This window comes from Malassezia sympodialis, genomic scaffold, assembly GCF_000349305.1.
Source record: "Malassezia sympodialis ATCC 42132 genomic scaffold, msy_sf_26, whole genome shotgun sequence".
Taxonomy (NCBI): domain Eukaryota; kingdom Fungi; phylum Basidiomycota; class Malasseziomycetes; order Malasseziales; family Malasseziaceae; genus Malassezia; species Malassezia sympodialis.
In genome coordinates, this window is record NW_017387824.1 from 38,457 (window position 1) to 55,106 (window position 16,650).

Below are 16,650 nucleotides of genomic sequence, written 5' to 3' on the forward strand. Positions count from 1 at the left end.
TGATGACGATTCACCGAAGACACTGCGCTGCCGTCTATCGTGCCAAGCTGGAAGCTTGGGATCCCGATTGCCCGCAACAAATCACATAACAAAAGGCCTACATAGCTAAAATGCTAGTCGATCAACATATTAGTTCGCCTGGACACTGTTGTTGTTACCAGAGTTCTCAATGCAGATGGCAATACCGAAGATATCGTCGTTACCGCAGCGCTGGCCGTTCATCGTCACCGTGGCAGTCACCGTCACAGGCTTGCCGCTCACGGTCGTGGTGACCACATCAGGAGACGAAGGGGCAGACGTAGCGGACTTTGACGGAGACGTCGACGTCACTGTCGCGGTCGAGGATGGTTTGTGCGTGGAAGAGGCCTTGTGAGTCGAACTGGCACTGTGCGAAGACGAAGCCTTGTGCGAAGACGAAGCCTTGTGCGAGGACGAGGCCTGGTGCGAGGACGAGGCCTGGTGCGAGGACGAGGCCTGGTGCGAGGACGAGGCCTGGTGCGAGTGGCTCGCCGACGGGGCGGCCGTCACAGTCACAGTGACTGTGTGCGGAGGAGGGCACGAGCCGCCGTTGTTGCGCTCGACCAGCTCGTTACCGAAAGGCAACGGATTAGCAGCGGCACCTGCCACCACGAGGGCGAGAATGGCCGTCAGCTTAGCAAACTGCATGGTCTCGGAAAGATCCTTGATCTACATCCCAGGATTATTATATCCGTTTATAGCCCGGTCCTGTTGGAAACTGTAGATCTTAGCGCAGCTAGCTAAACAGGGCAATTGTTCCCAATGCATCCCTGGAGCCGCATCGGTGGGCAACTATCTTCGGACAGGTTTTCAGTAAGGTAGAGCACCAATCAGTGTTTCCCTTACCCGTTCTAGGTACTTTTTTTTTTACTCCGGTGCCGTATCGCCGTTGATATGATCGGCCTATCCTACCAATTGAATTCTATGAACAAATGAACTAGACAATTTAAACCTGACATAGCACGTGTACCCGCATGCTTGGCTTACATACTTGCATGCCCGTGCGTTTCTCGCTGCAACTGAGCACGCACGTGGTCACCCCACTCTTCATGGCTCACCATCTGCCTGTGTATGTGTCTATCATAAAAGAGACTATGGAGTCGTAATAAAGATTTACGCGTTGATATTGTTGTTGTTACCCGAGCCACTGATGCAGATACCCAAACCAAAGATGTCGTCATTGCCGCACATCTGACCACCGGGGCTACCGGAGGCAGTGGCAGTCACAGTCTTGCCGCTCACGCTCGAGGTTACCACTGTGCTGGACATGCGCTGGCTTGAGCTCTTGGACGAGCTAGACTTGGATGAGTTAGAATTGGATGAGGTAGGAGAAGAGCTAGACTTGGATGAGCTAGACTTGGATGAGGTAGGAGACGAGCTAGACTTGGATGAGCTAGACTTGGACGAGCTGGATGAACTGGAGCTCGAGTTGGTAGAGGTGGCACCGTTCGAGGCGCCAGAAGCCTTCTTGCCGCAAACCGAGTCGGACTTGTCATTCTTGTAAGACAGAACAATGCATTCAATGTATTCAACACCCTCCCTGTAACCTTCACGGAAGCCCTTCTTGTCATCGTCATTGTGCAGCTTAGCACTATTCTTCTTTATACGACGGTCAACGTACTCGTTCTTGAAGGCAAGACGCGACACGGGCAAGTCCGTGGCCAGCTTCTTGGCCCAGCTGAAGCCCTCAGCGTAGCCAAGATCCTTGGGGTTGGGGGTTAGGGCGCCCAGAGCAAGTTCGTGCTTCAGGTCCAGCTTCTCCTGCTTCACACGGTCCACTACTTTGCTGACATCGCTGTTGTCAAAGCCCCAAGCGTTGTACTTGTCAAAGAAGTTGCCCCGCGAAGCCTTGAAGCACCAGCCGACGTTGTCATCGCAGTTCGCGAAGCGGTATGACCAGAAGAACATACCAGAAGTCACGTTGCGGTACGTATCGATCTCAGCGGTGCAAAAGTCGGAAAGCTCCTGCACCTTCGTGTCCTGGTCACTGCTGGTCGAAGAGGGGCTCAGAGCGCACGACCATTCACCGATAATGTAGCGGTCCTCCACCGTATCGGTAATATCGACCATCGTCTTACGGGCACTCGTTTTCACATCATTGGTGATCTCCTTGGCACTCTGATCATTGTTGGTGAACGCATAGTACTTGTGCGTGTCCTGAACGGTAAAGTCCTTACGACCGGCGACGAGGTCGGCAGCCCGGCGGGGAGCGAAGGAGTCGCTGACGTAGAGAGGGAAGTCGGCGGTGGTACCGCCAATCTCACGGATCTTGTCCAAAGCATTCTTGTACCACTCCAGCAGAAGATCGACGTCCTTACCGCCATCGTTCTTGGCCTCATTGAGCAGCTCAAGACCAATCATATTGGGCATGCTCTGAAGGTCACGCACGATCCACGAGAGGGCATCAGTGGTGCGGTTGCGGTTGTCGCCATTGTAGAAGTCCACGTTGAACTTGTTGAAACCACTGTTCGACTGTCCGTTCTGCGAGCCATACGCACCGTGCAGGTCAAGCATAACACCGATGTCGTTGTCGTTGGCGTACTTGATAGCACGACGGACGTACTTCCAGCTGTTCTTGTACACCTCCGTATAGTTCTCGAAAGGCGTGTCCTTCAGGAACCTTGATTCAGGCAGGTTCCAATAGCCGATGGGGATACGCACAGCGTTCACACCCATTTCCTTTAGGTGCGCAAAGTCGTCTTTCGTAATCCAAGTATCCCAGTGTTGCTCAAGACGCGCACGAGCACTCTTGATACCGTCGAGCGACGTGCCGTAGCCGCGAGGGATAGCCAGTTCACCCTGCTCGCCATCATGAGCACACTTGAAAATGGCGCCGTTCATCCACTTCTCGTTCACGAACCAGGAGCCCATGTTCACACCAATGTGGAAACGGTAGCGCATCATCTCCGAACGTTGAGCGTCATAGAAAGGGAAGACATCCAGAGAGTCCTTGGGTTGGTAGTCATCAAGCTTTTTGCAGTCGTTGCCTACTGTGTCATTCGAAGCACGGGCAAGCAGGTGATCTTGGGCAGGTGTACCGAGAGGCGAAGCAGTCACGCTGATAAAAACCAGGGAGAGCACCGCCAGGTTCTTGAAGAAGTCCTTCATGATGATCAAGGTAGGGTGGGGGAGCCACCGATTAGCTCGGCGCCTTATACGAGATTCGGTTTGGGACCCTACTGGTCATCCTTCGGAGAATAGCCCGCTTCCAAACTTTTTTTACGTACGTATCCTTACTGGCCGAAGGAAATTATGATATCAAACAGTATACAATAAAAAATTTTATTAGAAGCGCTCTTATTCGCTCGGCAAACCCTTCAGAGAGCAGGGAATTTACTCGGGGTTCAGCCGAATGCAAGTCTCCCCCTGTCTTCGCGGGGGATCTGCGAGACTAAAGTAAACTCGGTAGAAAAAAATTGCTCCCAACCTGGTTCGAACAGGTGGCCTCAAGAAGGACTTTGTTCATCCACTTATGAAGCGGCAGGCTTCAGTCTTGCGCTCTTCCAGCTGAGCTATGAGAGCTAGTTGGAAAAGATTGCTAGTAGTGGCTATAAAAACTCTTGTCATCTTGCGAACGTGCTAACCTTGGTCCTTAGGCGGTTTGAATCTGGACAAACAAGGAATGCTCTTAGATACACCCTTAATTCCAGGACGGTCATTTTTCTTATGTCTGTGGTATTGAGAACTTGCTGTGGACCTAAAGTTTGGGTAGTCGATACTCTTCACGGCCTGCGTGATACGCCATCTGGTCTACGAAAGTGCACCAGTTTGCTTCACTGGCACGTATACGGTCAATTTCTTCGGCGCCCTACTCTCTCCCGCGGCCTGGTACGCTGGTGCCCGAAGGGGGCCATCATGCCATCATATCACGTGATCACACGCGTCGTGGAGGACGCGCGCCGTAGGGATGTGTTTCTTGGTCGCCGCCATGTCGCAGCGGCGCATGACTCTGGCCTCTATTGATACCAACACAGCGCCGCCGAATGCCGGGCTGCCAAAATCGTCCAGAGGGATGCCACCGCCTGTCTCGGGAGTGCGCCCGCGTCCGTCGCTTGCGATGCGCCGCTCCAGTCTTGCAATGCCGGGCGGCGATCTGCGTCCGCGCATGAGCCTGGCGCCTGGGCAGCGCCGCTCTGTGGGTGTTGGGCGTATGTCTCTAGCTCCTGGAACACTCCCACCTATTCCTGCTTTGAAGGACAGCCGGCTGCGCATGAAGAATGCGCGCTCCACGATGGAGTCCAATCTGCTCCTGTTCTTGGAGACGACTGGCTTCACGATGCCAGGATGGAGCTCACGACTGGTTCATGAGCCTACCCAGTCCGCTTTTGTTGCCATGTTTAGGCATATTTACCGGGAGTGCATCGACCCCGGCTACCAACTGGGTGTAGACGGACGCAAGTTTGAGGAGGAAGTGATGCTGCTGACCAAGGAGATTCGGTACCCGTTCGTGGACGACCTGACCAAGACAAAGCTTACGGCGGCTGGAAGCCAGCAGAACTGGCCGGCCTGCCTTGCGCTACTCGACTGGATGGTGCGCCTTGGCTCTGCTGTGGGCCCCTCTCACAGCGGCCCACTTGAACGTGACGATGACAATGAACTGCATGCCCTTTTCTTCCCGTACCTTTGGAAGTGCTACGAACGTTTCTGGGACAACCAGGACACATACCCCGAGGAGATGGAGGGCCTTGCGCAGAGCTTTGCATCGAAGAATGAGGCGCTTGCCGCGACGGTGGATGCGCTTGCATCGACGAAGCAGGAACTAGACGCCGAGTTGAGCAGTCTCACCGACAAGCAAAGCCCCTTGCAGCGTGAGGAGCATGAGAATCGTATTCTGCAGAGCGATCTGGCCAAATTTATGAAATACCACCACGAGGTATTGCTGCCCAAACTCGAAAAGAGCCGGCGGACGATTGAGCGCTTGCACACAGCACTGGCGGAGCACACCGCTGAGCTGAAGGACAAGCAGGCTGAGCGAGAGCGACGACAGGCGCTGGTTGACACGCAAGATGTGTCGGAGGAGGAGTTTGAGCGCATGATGTCCGAGCGGGAATGGCTCGTGCGTCAGCTCGAAGAGGTGGCCTTGCAGAACCGCGAGGCAGTCGAGCAGTGCTGGAGGGTGGAGCTGACCCTTACCCGGCAGCAAGCCGAGGTAGAGAAGCGGCTCAAGACATTCCAGGTCGGCGCGCGGCGGGTGCGACTCTTGCCCTTGTCACTACCGAATGGCATGGAACTGACCGAGCTCGAGCTTGTACCTGCACACCCAGCGACGATGCTTGCGCCGGGTGTGTCCATGCAGGCTGTACGCGCCAAGATTGACAGTCTGAGGGCGGCCGAGAATGAGGCGTACCGGCGGGTCTCTGACGAGCGCCTGGCGCTCCAAGAGTCACACGACGAGCTACTCGAGGGTATCGAGGGGCTGCGCCGCGATGCACACAGCCTGGAGACGCGCCTGGAGACGCTCCGTGAACAGATCGACGAGGTGGGACGCGTGACGACGCTAGAGGACGACGAGTCAAGTGCAGAGTGTATCCGCCAAGAAGGCATTGTCAGCAGCATTGACCACGCAAGCTCCATGGCACTGCAGCAGGCCGAAGCGCGGTGGAAGGCCTCACAGCTCCAGTACGTATCTCGTGCCACTGACCCAGACTACAAGAGGGCCTCGCGTCCACGGCCGCTGAGCGTGCGGCTATGCACGACGAAATGTGTAACGCCCTCCATTCGCTACTGGACTTGAAGGTGCGCGTCGTAGCCGGTCTCGACGCTGTGGAGAACGCCGTACAGGCATCCCTGCGCGCGGACGTAGCTGTGTAGAATAGTAGGCCATGCCTGTCTGCGCCTCGTGGCGCGTGGCAGCGCCACGCCCGTGCCACCTGTGGAGGTACCGTCTCCCTTCGTCCATCATGTCCGCCTCAGGGATTGGGAGCCTCACTACCTTGATTAAGAGGTGCGTAGACTGCAATGTTTACCCAGGCTGGAGGCCGCTACTTCGCGCCTCGAGGATATCGCCATCTCACAGAGTGCTGGCTGGCCTTTGGAGCAGCCCGATAGTGCGAGCTCTAAAGACGCAGAGGCACCCGCCGCGGATGCCGCTAGGGCGCCGGCCGCGAGCTCAGGAGCCCCTTTGCCCCCCGATGCACCTGCCCTGGTCGCTTGGAAAGAGGACGTGGTACCTGCGCTATCGCACTTTCAGTCCTTGAGTGCGCAGGTGGCCCCACTCGTTTCGCAACAAGCTGAGCTTGTGCACCAAGCGCTGCAGGAAGTGCACGAGTTGGTCGCCATGGCAAGCGCATGCAAGAAGCCTGCGCAGGGCATGCAGTCAGCCGAGCTCCAATCGCGCTTGCAGCCTCTGCAAAGTGCGCACCAGAAGGTGATCGAGGTCCGTGACCAGAATCGCGGCGCTCGTGACCTCTTTAACCATCTGTCTACCGTGAGCGAAGGCATACCGGCGGCCGGCTGGGTGGCCGTGGAGCCGACACCTGGCCCCTACATCAGCGACATGAAGGACAGTGCACAATTTTATGCGAATCGCGTGATCAAGGACATGAAGAACAAGGACACGAAGCATGTCGAGTGGGCGCGCTCGTTCATGGACCTCCTTGAGGCGCTGCGGGCCTACGTGATGGAGCACCACCGCACCGGCCTCACATGGAATGCCCAGGGCCAGGACCTGGCGGCGTACCAGTCGCGGTCGCCTGCACCACCGGCGCCTGCACCGCCTGCGCCTGCGCCGCCTGCGCCTGCGCCGCCTGCGCCTGCGCCACCGCCACCGCCGCCACCAGGTGCTGCTGCTATCCCTGCGCCCGCTGCGAGTATGGATGCCGTGTTCAGCCAGATCAACCAGGGCGAGGGGATTACGCGTTCGCTGCGCAAGGTAGACCCAAGTGAAATGACCCACAAGAACCCCGAGCTGCGTACGACTGGCGTTGTCCAGGATGCCGCGAATCCTTCCAAGCCAGCGCCTGCGTCCAAGCCCGCGAGTCTGAGTATTAAGAAGCGCACCCCTGTGAAGGCACTCGAAGGCAACAAGTGGACCATTGAGCACTTTGAGAACGAGCCGCACATTGTCGTCGATGGCACCGAAATCGGGCATACAGTCAATATCTTCCACTGCCAGAACTGCGTGGTTGAAATCAAGGGCAAGGTCAATGCGGTGTCGTTGCTGTCGTGCACCAAGACGAGCGTGCTTCTCGACACGCTCGTCTCGTCCCTGGAAGTGACGCGCTGCCATGATTTTGCCGCGCAGGTCACGGGATACACGCCGACGATCCTGATCGATAGCACGGACGGCGGCCAGGTGTATCTGTCCGAGCAGGGCCTGCAGACCGAGATCATCACGGCCAAGAGCAGCTCGCTCAATGTGAGTGTCCCTGCGGCAAGTGGCGAACCAGGCGAGCTGGAAGAAATTCCACTGCCTGAGCAAATCAAACACACACTGCAGCGCTCCAGCACGAAGGCGCTGGCTCATAGCGAGGTGGTCCAGCATGCAGGCTGAGACGGTACGTAGGTCTACGCTCAGTGGAGGTCCGTGGCGGACAGCCGGCTCTATTCGACGATGAAGCGCCGAGCGAGCGAAGCTGCGGGCTCGTGCCCCCATGCCTTGGCTTGCGAAGCCCAGCTCCGGGCACCTACGCAGAGAGACTGCGTCTATAAGGACGACTGTGTGCTCTGCTTTGACTCTCCGGTAAGTCGTGCCCCACTCGACTGACGGCAGGACTCGCCACAGGGCGTTGGGATCTGCCTGCACTGCTTCCTCACAGGCTGTGTAGGCGACCCTACACGCGCGCACGCAGGCCTGCACTTTCAGCGCTCGGGTCATGCCCTCGCTGTCGTTGTGCGCCGCACGCCCCGGCCTGCTGAGCCAGTCACACGACTCGAGGTCGTGGAAAAGCGCGACGAGGACTTGTACGACTACGAATACAAGGCCGTGTGCATGGCCTGCGATCCCATCGATGGACGCGAGATCGCCATGACGCCAGCTATGCAGGCCGTCGTCGATGGTATCCAGCGAGCGACCTCGTCCGCGCGTCGCGACGAGGTGCAGGCATGGGAAGAAGACATCCGCCCCTGCAAGCACACACAGACACTCACGCAGGAGGCTGTGCAGCCTCCCGCCCTCGGATCAGAAGCATCCTGCTCACAGTGCGCCCTCACATCGAACCTGTGGATGTGCCTGCAGTGCGGCCACCTCGGCTGTGGTCGCGCCCAGTTCGGCGGCATCGAGGGCCACAGTCATGCCCTAGCGCATTTCGAAGCAACGGGGCATCCTTGCAGCGTCAAGCAAGGCACCATCACACCAGAAGGCGCGGGCGATGTCTATTGCTATGCGTGCAACGATGCCGTTGTGGACCCAGCACTAGGCGCTCATCTGCAGCACTTCGGCGTACCTGTGGCCACCCTAAGCAAAACAGAGAAGAGTATGACGGAGCTGCAGCTCGAGCAGAACGTGCAGTTTGATTTTAACATGGTCGACAGTGACGGTCAGGAGCTCGTACCGGCCTATGGACCGGGCAACACCGGCATCCAGAACCTCGGGAATAGCTGCTACCTTGCGTCGACGCTGCAGGCGCTCTTCGGCCTGCCCGTGTTCCAAGAACGCTTCCGCGATCTTCCTGCGCATGTCGCCACCTGCACGAGGCCGCCGACCGAGTGCCTCGAGTGCCAGATGCGCAAAGTCGCCGATGGCCTCGAGTCGGGACGATACGCCGTGGGCGAGCGTCCGCTGGGAATCAAGCCTGCTATGATCAAGGCACTACTGGGCCGTGGCCACTCGGAGTTCGCCAGCATGCGACAGCAGGATGCCGAGGAATTCTTCCAGCACCTCGTCTCGTCCTTGCGTCGCCTCCCTGAGGCGAACAATGACCCAACCCAGAGCTTCAGCTACGTGCTGGAGCACAAGCTGCAGTGCACGCGCTGCGGCCGCGTGCGGTACTCGGAGGAAGCCATCGAGGCCGGCGTCGGACTGCCCGTCCCCGTGCACAAGAACCAGGACGCATTCGAGCCTGTCTCCTTGCGCCAGAGCCTCGACCTGTTCACGGCCCCAGAGAGTATTCAGTACGAGTGCCCTGCCTGTGCCTGTGCCGTCGAGGCCACAAAGCAGACACGCTTTGCCACCCTGCCGGAGACCCTTGTCGTACAGGCCCAGCGCTTTCAGCTAATCAACTGGGTACCTCAAAAAGTCAACGTTCCCTTCACGGTGCCCCTCTCCGACACCGTCGACCTGGCGCCCTACCTGGGCCGGGGCCTACAACCCGGCGAAGAGACTTTTCCTGAGGCCGACGAAAAGCCCGCGTTCGATCCCGACGCGGTGGCAATGCTGACGGGTCTAGGATTCAGTGAGCCACGCGCGCAGCGCGCCCTGCAGGCGACCAACGGCGATGTGGAAGCATCCGCCAACTGGCTATTTGAGCGCGTGGACGATGCGAGCTTGGACACTCCTCTCACACAGTCCCCTTCTGTTGACACCTCGGCGCTGGAGGATATGGGCTTCACCCGAGCGCAGGCAGCCAAAGCACTGCGCCTACATGGGCAAGTCGAAGTCGCTGTGGCATGGCTGTTTGAGAACCCAGACGATCCAGGTGACACTGAGCCGCCCGCCACTCCGGCGCGCGCTGGACTAACTGAGGCACCTGCTCGCTACCGCCTTGCCAGCTTCATCACACACCGTGGGGTACGTGCTTCATCACTCACGCAGCCATCGGTTCACAGCGGTCATGTATGTCCACAGCAGGTCTCACTGGCAGTACGTTGCGCATGTGCGCCGCGAGGATACATGGATCTTTTACAAGTACGTGAACGAACTACTGACGCAGCGACGAAAAAGTGCGTGCGTGTTACTCACGCAGGTTGTCCGTGCTCCGGACCAAGGCGAGCTGAGCGCTACGGGCCTAGCTCCGATGGCCTACTTATACTTCTTGCAGCGTACCTAGCCGTTACACCAACACGCGGCGGATATGCTCGATCCCGGCCGGCAGGGGCGCCAGGGTCACAGGGCAGCGATGCCACTTGTCCACGTAGTTATTCGCGCAGGTATAGCAAAAGGCATAGCCCGTCGACAACACACAGGCATTTTGGATCGGCGCCACACCACAGAGCGGGCATGCATTGTGCAAGAGCGTCGCAGGTGTCGCGGCATCGGCGAACATTTCATCCATGGGCAGATCCACCTGTGTTTGTGAGAGCACGGGCGGCGCTTGGTATGCTGACGGCGGACGATACAGCACGCCCTGGAGACTGGGCGGAAGGACAGCAGGCGGCGCGATCCGCTTGGCCGTCTCACTGTCGCCATCGCCGCCGCGTCGACGCCGATTATTGGGGCTGTACCACCATTCGAGGAACTTGAAGAAGAAAATGGAGACAGGCAGCGCGTATTTTAAGGCGTCCAGCAGCCCCGACGCGCCTTTCCGAAGCAGCAAGTACGAGAACAAAAAGGGAAAGCTTGTGAACGAAGGTAGACGCTTGGACGCTGCACCTGCCTGCAGGGGTGCCTCGTTACCCATAGCGCGACGCACATCAACGCGCATGTATTTAAGCCAGGGCCTCCAGTAGGATGTGCGGCCAAACAAGTAGTTGATATTGTAGCTCAGCATCCACAACTGAAGCACCACTTGCGCATACGGATATAAGCGACGGAACCTCGTGTTCCATCTTTCGCGGCGCTCCTGTTCCACAGTCCGTTCTCGCCGCGTCAGTTGTGCTTCGCGCGGCTCGTCCCCAAAGAGTTCGTCCCCGTCGGTGAGTACGCCGCCCCCCACAGACTCCCAATACTCGAGGAGTTTGGCATTCACATAGGGGAGGCCTACCAAAAAGAGAAGAGACACATAGATCTCGCGCGGACGCAGTAGACGCGCGGCCTGTAGCTTCTGTGGGGGGACCGAGGCTTCCACACGCTTGGTGGACACGGCCGGACGACGTCGACGCCGCAGGCCGTAAAAGTGCTCGGTAAAGGAGGCATCTCGTCGTCAGTTTCACGCTATACATACTCCAGGTATACAGGTAGTGCCGCTCGACAGCTAGCATCAGGAGTGAATAAATCTCATCGAAACGATTCACGATGCGGAGCAAGTATCGCGGGTGCCGCTGCGCTAGCACAGTGAGAACATAGCGGATAGCTGGCTTCAGCAGCTGCGATAGCTGCTCTTGCGCAATCAGCTCAAAGAAAGAGGGGCGAAACGGATCTGCCGCCGCACTGTTCGACGAAGTCGGATCAATGTTGGCCAACACATCCATGTTGTGCGTAGGAAACGTCCGTGGGGTAAGTGGAGCTGTCTTCCGCTTGCATCATGGCTGGCTCGCGCTACGCCTACGTGCGAGACTTTGAGCTAGCCGACGTTGCATTGCCTCGAACATTCCTAGTCGTGCGAATTGATGGGAAAGGATTTCACAAGTATGCTCTCGTGCTCTCACCGTAGATTTTCGCACCAACATGGATTTTCCAAGCCGAACGATGCAAACGCGCTGGAGCTGATGAATGAAGCTGCACGGCACGTTATGCGCGAGTTTAAAGGTCACATTACACTGGCTTTTGGGGAAAGTGATGAGTACAGGTACGTGCCATGTACCCACGCAGTTTCTTGATTGACCGCGATTCTGGTTTATACAACCGTCGACAGAGGTTCGTCCGGTCCTGATTGACCTAGTAAACTCATCTCCCACATCGTCTCTTTGTTCACGTCGGCCTATGTATTTGCCTGGCGGCGCTATATGGACGTGTCGCTGCAGTATCCGCCGTCCTTCGATGGCCGTCTCGTCATGTATCCCACACACAAAGAAGTGCGCGATTATTTTGCATGGCGCCAGGCGGATAGTATGTTTCTTCTCTAACACCAGCGCATATCAATAATCTATACAATACTGTCTTCTGGGCACTTGTCCTGCAAGGTGGCAAGTCAGAACGTGAGGCGCACGACACCCTCAAAGGCACAGTATCTGCAGAGAAGCATGAGATCATGTTCCAGCAGTTTGGCATCAATTATGATAAGCTTCCTGCATTCTTCCGGAAAGGCACCACACTAGTATGGTCGCCTATCCCGGATCCTCACCGCGCCAAGCCACGGACTGAACTACGCACACTTCATGTTGATATTATTGGCGACACATTCTGGACACCACACTCTGAAAAGCAGCCACCTGCTGCTGCGGATGAAGTCGCCCCCTACTATGATAATCCCAAAAGGCTCTGCGGTGAAGGCCTAGGAAGCCATCTCGGTCTGTAGAAAAATACGGGGGCCTACGTAAAGGAACGAAAAAAGGGACAGTTTACGGTGACACATTTGCTCCACCAACGGTGGATTAATTACGAGGATAGCGCACGGATGGCATCAGAATAGCCCTCGCAAAAGTGATGCTGTATTATCACTTCTTTCCAAAGCCAAACAAGCCCTTGCCCTTGCTCTTTTCAGGCTTCGCGGCCGGCTTGGGCCCTGCCGAAGGCATGCGCGGACGTGCACCAGCAGGTAATGGCATGGGCGCGGAGGAGGTAGAGGCCCCAGGTGATGACGCTGCCGGCTGGCCCGTCCGGTGCATAGTAGCACCTTGCGGCTGTTGCTGCTGCACCTGGTTTTCAAAGGTTCGACTCGCGGCCTTAACAATCTCTTCATCAATCAGGTTGAGAGCAGCACACAAAACAATCCATTCCACCATATCCTCGTTTCCCTCACCTAGTGTCTGCCAAACAGCGACTTCGTCAGGCGTGCGACCTGAAATGGTGACCCGAGTACCAGCCCCACCGCCATTGCCCGCAATCGCATTTTTTTGGATACGACCAAATTCCACCCGCTTAGGCGGGATCATATGGCCACCATAAGTGAAGTAGAACATAGTCCACCAGAGATCATTTGGATTCGGTTTCGAGATTTGAAACAATGGCTGATCATTACCAGGCACATCTGGGTTAGGAAGCATGAGTTTATAGACAGGTGCATTTATGCCTGTGTTGGTAATGGTCCATCGTAGGTTGCGCGACGCCTCGCAGAAAACTGATCTCTCCTTGCTAGGTGGCGCTGGAGGCCCACCGAGACGTCTAGAACCCGGAGGCGGAACTGTTTTTGCGACGCAAAGATCCCCCATCATCGACCTGCTTGTCAGTTACTCGTACATACGGTGTGAGTAAATATGACTCATTGTTGTAGTTGGTATGAACATAGGAATACCTAAACGTTAGTTCAAACACATACAATATATGCTGTGGCTGGCCTAGTATGTTAGATCCATTTTTTAAAATATTAACGTACCATATGGCGTCACAATCAAAGTCGGTAGATGGTATGCGACAGGCGCATGGTTTGGCGAGGTGTATATAGCATAAGTGGCTGCATATATGTGAGTACCAATTCTGAACCTTTACGTACCAGACATATCCGCGATTGCCTTTCCCGCGAAACGATCAAGAGCACAATACCAGCTTCAAGCGGAGGTAAATCTACTCGAAAACTCGCTAGATGTCAGATTTGACGGGGACGTCGCATACGCGCCGGTGGAAACTGCGGCCGATCCTGGATGACGTAATAGTTGTATCATCCTGAGGGAATAGCAGTACGAGGGAGGATAAGTAGCGATGGATGGATGCCTTGCCCGGCCGCGTAGAAACATCTATGGCGTCGCATGGGTCTTAGTACACTCTATGGCTGCCATGACAAATTGTTCGCGATCTTTAACATATTGTTCCGCTTTAAGCTCGAAAGTCCATTCTTCATACGTACCAATAGACGCTATCAATGCGTCATCCGGCTGAGGCTCTCGCATCAGTTGCATGATAGCTTCCAAGACTGCAGCGTGGTCAGAAAAGACGGGTTTACACACTCATGGCCACCTTTGTAGAGGGCTTCCAAGTATCAGATTTCATAATGCCAATGCACATCGCTGTTCATTAACCATCGATTTGTATGCAGGACATACCACCACTCTCATCCACATTTGGATGGTACACCTTGCAGTTGAAATGAACATTGGGACTTTTGAAAGGGTAGTCCAGAGGGAATTCCATTGAAAGCTAGGTTGTAAGATTCCATTTTGACATACAGGGAAAAAGCCTCCCTCATAAGGCGTTCCAGCCTGTCGTGAGACATTACATTCACATACGGGCTGAAATAGGTCAATTGAATTTCACGTACTCCTCGGATCACAACATTCCAGCGATACAAATTGTTCCTGGATCATGTTATTAACGCTAGAACGCACTCCTCAGGTTCCAATGAAACTACAATGAGCAGATTGATTCACTTACCCACACCAGACAGCATGTTGCTCTTAAGTTCGCTCAGTTCCTGCAAAATGTTAAAGGCATCGAATCACATCCGTACCTTGCCTAGGCGACGCGAACTAGCCATAGTGATGCTGATATGCTCGTGGAGACGGTGCGGGGGTATATGACTAATACTATCTATAGGTAAGGTATCCAAGCTTGGCGACGCCGATGTCGAGCGCGAGTCTGTCGCCGGGCTTCTTTGCCCACGTCCAAGCGCTGCACCTTACGGCACACACGCGAACTTCTTATAGGGCTCTTCTTGCTGAGGAAGTCAATCTCATCTTCTTCACAAGGGGATGATATCTCGACAGCTTGTCGGACGAGATGATGCATAGGTCGTTCATCATGGCTCTTCATGTATGCCGGCTGGTCTCCTGTTACAGCGGACAAATTGTCTTTATTAGCATCTGAGTTGCTTTTCACACAGACCCATGCATCCATCACATCATCATAGATATAGTTGGACTGCTTTTTGGAGTTTGTTGCGTACATATTCTTGATGGCGCGATCTTCAGCATTGGTTTGTAATGCTGATAGTTTCTTGAAAAAATCAGCCGTACATGGCATTTCTGTAGACACCAGCCATTCTGAGCATACAGACAAAGCTTGAGCTTCAGGAAGAGCTAAATCATGCCACTGCATCATTTTCGACACAAGCAGGAAGGTGTGGCCTAAATCCAAACCTTCAGCGCTCAAAGCACACAAGGGAGAGCTTTGGGGAGAATCAGTCACTGACTGCAAGTTTACATCTTCTTGGTTTTGGTATAAACGAAGAATCATCGAGATGACTTTCCGATGGGTAGTATATTCATAACCTCGCATCTTACACACATAGCATTCTTGGTCACGCAAAATTTGTAGGGGCGAGACCGTGTCTTTTTGCATACTGGCTAAGATCATTGAAAGAATCCCCAGTTCAATTGCAACCACCGTTAGTTGAGTATGGCGAAATAGAGCCTGCTCACAAACGCATTCGGTCATTGCCATGATATACTGTTGCAACTTATGCTTGGAAGCTTGTGAAGTTGAGGACTTGCTTTTGAGCCACATACTGCGTATCCTCTGGGAAATTTCTCTGGCCATCCGATCATAAAACAATGGTAAGGGTATACCCTCAATGTGACTTGTGTTCGAACTCGGCAAAGCTTCCAAAAGGCCGGTTAAAATCGATCTGGTTCCAGAAATAACATCCTCTGAGGTATTTACCGGGTCAAATAAGTTGTCTTTATATAAATGAAGTATGTCTGGGTGAAGCCAGGCAAATGGTCTCATCGCCAGAGTCTTTAAGTATTCTTGTAAACTTTCCCTTACCCATTTCTTCGTTTTAGAATTCATATCAGAAAAGTATGCTTTCTTTTGGATCATTTGATCAGGGCCATTTTTGAGCAAGAATGAAATCCACAAATGCAACCAGGCTTGGGCCTAAGGTAAGTAAAGATTTGTTTCGCATACCTCACATAAAGCATCATTAGAAACTAGGAAACTCATCAGATGAGCGGGGAAATTCGTCTCTAACAGTGAATAACGGAGAGAAGAGTCTGGACTTGAGCATAACAGACGCATTGTTACGAAAGGCAATAACGACAGAGCATAGTTTGCTGGTAGACTAGCAATCACATCACGGAAAGGTTCATTGGTCATACAGTGTTGCATCAACGATTCATTCGAAGGGAGTGGCATAGACTGTGCTGCAACTGCCATACATATCCCAGTGAGCATACCAGGTTTCCGCGGTCCTCCAACAGCATTCCAGCAATGACCACACAAGCGTTGCATAAAGGTCAACAGTGCCTCCTTCGGTGTGCAAGTCTCACGCTCTTCAGTGTTCTCCTCATACTGAAAACGAGAAAATTCAAATTGGAGTCTCCGAACGAGGCTCAAGGCAGCCAAGCATTCATATACTATGGCCACCATCAGCAAACCCGATGATGGGAACAGAGTTCTTGTGTTGACATGCAGGGTCAATTAACACAGATGACTAATAAAACAGAACTGATAACAGCATAAAACAGAACAAAATAAAATTTATATAAACAATATCTATAGAAAGCAAAAATTGAAACATTGAGATAGCTATGAAAAAATGAATAAAAATTCAATTATTTATAAATTAAACAAAGTAAAATTCTAATCACGTTTATTTTTACATTTCATCAAATGATTTATATCATATTAATGTTAAATATATAAGACATCGAATATTTTATATGATTTCATTACGAATATATACCATTGGTGCCAATATCTCATGCTTCCTTTTTAAACATCATCACGCGATCAATTCGCTTTTATTTTCTTAATATTAATTTATTATGTTTTTATTATTTTCAATTTAATTTCTATCTTTTATCTTTCTATCTTTTATTTCTTTTCTATTCATATATTTTCTA

At 53.9% G+C, this 16,650-nt stretch overlaps 6 protein-coding genes and 1 pseudogene across 7 annotated transcripts; 3 read left to right on the forward strand and 4 right to left on the reverse strand.

Annotated features, from left to right (window-relative positions):
- Positions 1–129: 129 nt before the first annotated feature.
- Positions 130–3,126, reverse strand: EXG1.3 (Exo-B-1,3-glucanase (GH 5 family)-like protein; the record flags this gene model as incomplete). The annotated part of the gene is made up of 3 exons (XM_018885296.1): positions 130–687; positions 1,050–1,083; positions 1,136–3,126. 3 exons carry the CDS (start codon positions 3,124–3,126, stop codon positions 130–132), a joined length of 2,583 nt encoding a protein of 860 aa, XP_018741871.1.
- A 904-nt stretch (positions 3,127–4,030) lies between these two features.
- On the forward strand, positions 4,031–7,510 carry MSY001_3397 (uncharacterized protein; the record flags this gene model as incomplete). The annotated part of the gene is made up of 3 exons (XM_018885298.1): positions 4,031–5,637; positions 5,872–5,896; positions 5,963–7,510. 3 exons carry the CDS (start codon positions 4,031–4,033, stop codon positions 7,508–7,510), a joined length of 3,180 nt encoding a protein of 1,059 aa, XP_018741872.1.
- A 276-nt stretch (positions 7,511–7,786) lies between these two features.
- On the forward strand, positions 7,787–9,944 carry MSY001_3398 (annotated as a pseudogene). The gene is made up of 2 exons: positions 7,787–9,685; positions 9,861–9,944. Coding segments are annotated over exons 1-2 (1,983 nt in total).
- A 3-nt stretch (positions 9,945–9,947) lies between these two features.
- MSY001_3399 (uncharacterized protein) lies at positions 9,948–11,244 on the reverse strand (the record flags this gene model as incomplete). Its single annotated transcript, XM_018885299.1, has 2 exons — positions 9,948–10,969; positions 10,998–11,244. 2 exons carry the CDS (start codon positions 11,242–11,244, stop codon positions 9,948–9,950), a joined length of 1,269 nt encoding a protein of 422 aa, XP_018741873.1.
- Positions 11,245–11,718: 474 nt separating this feature from the next.
- On the forward strand, positions 11,719–12,230 carry MSY001_3400 (uncharacterized protein; the record flags this gene model as incomplete). The annotated part of the gene is made up of 2 exons (XM_018885300.1): positions 11,719–11,821; positions 11,896–12,230. The coding sequence occupies 2 exons, from the start codon at positions 11,719–11,721 to the stop codon at positions 12,228–12,230; spliced, it is 438 nt and encodes a 145-aa protein (XP_018741874.1).
- Positions 12,231–12,369: 139 nt separating this feature from the next.
- Positions 12,370–12,834, reverse strand: MSY001_3401 (uncharacterized protein; the record flags this gene model as incomplete). The annotated part of the gene is made up of 2 exons (XM_018885301.1): positions 12,370–12,713; positions 12,735–12,834. 2 exons carry the CDS (start codon positions 12,832–12,834, stop codon positions 12,370–12,372), a joined length of 444 nt encoding a protein of 147 aa, XP_018741875.1.
- A 771-nt stretch (positions 12,835–13,605) lies between these two features.
- Positions 13,606–13,873, reverse strand: MSY001_3402 (uncharacterized protein; the record flags this gene model as incomplete). The annotated part of the gene is made up of 2 exons (XM_018885302.1): positions 13,606–13,781; positions 13,816–13,873. 2 exons carry the CDS (start codon positions 13,871–13,873, stop codon positions 13,606–13,608), a joined length of 234 nt encoding a protein of 77 aa, XP_018741876.1.
- Between the last annotated feature and the right edge of the window lie 2,777 nt (positions 13,874–16,650).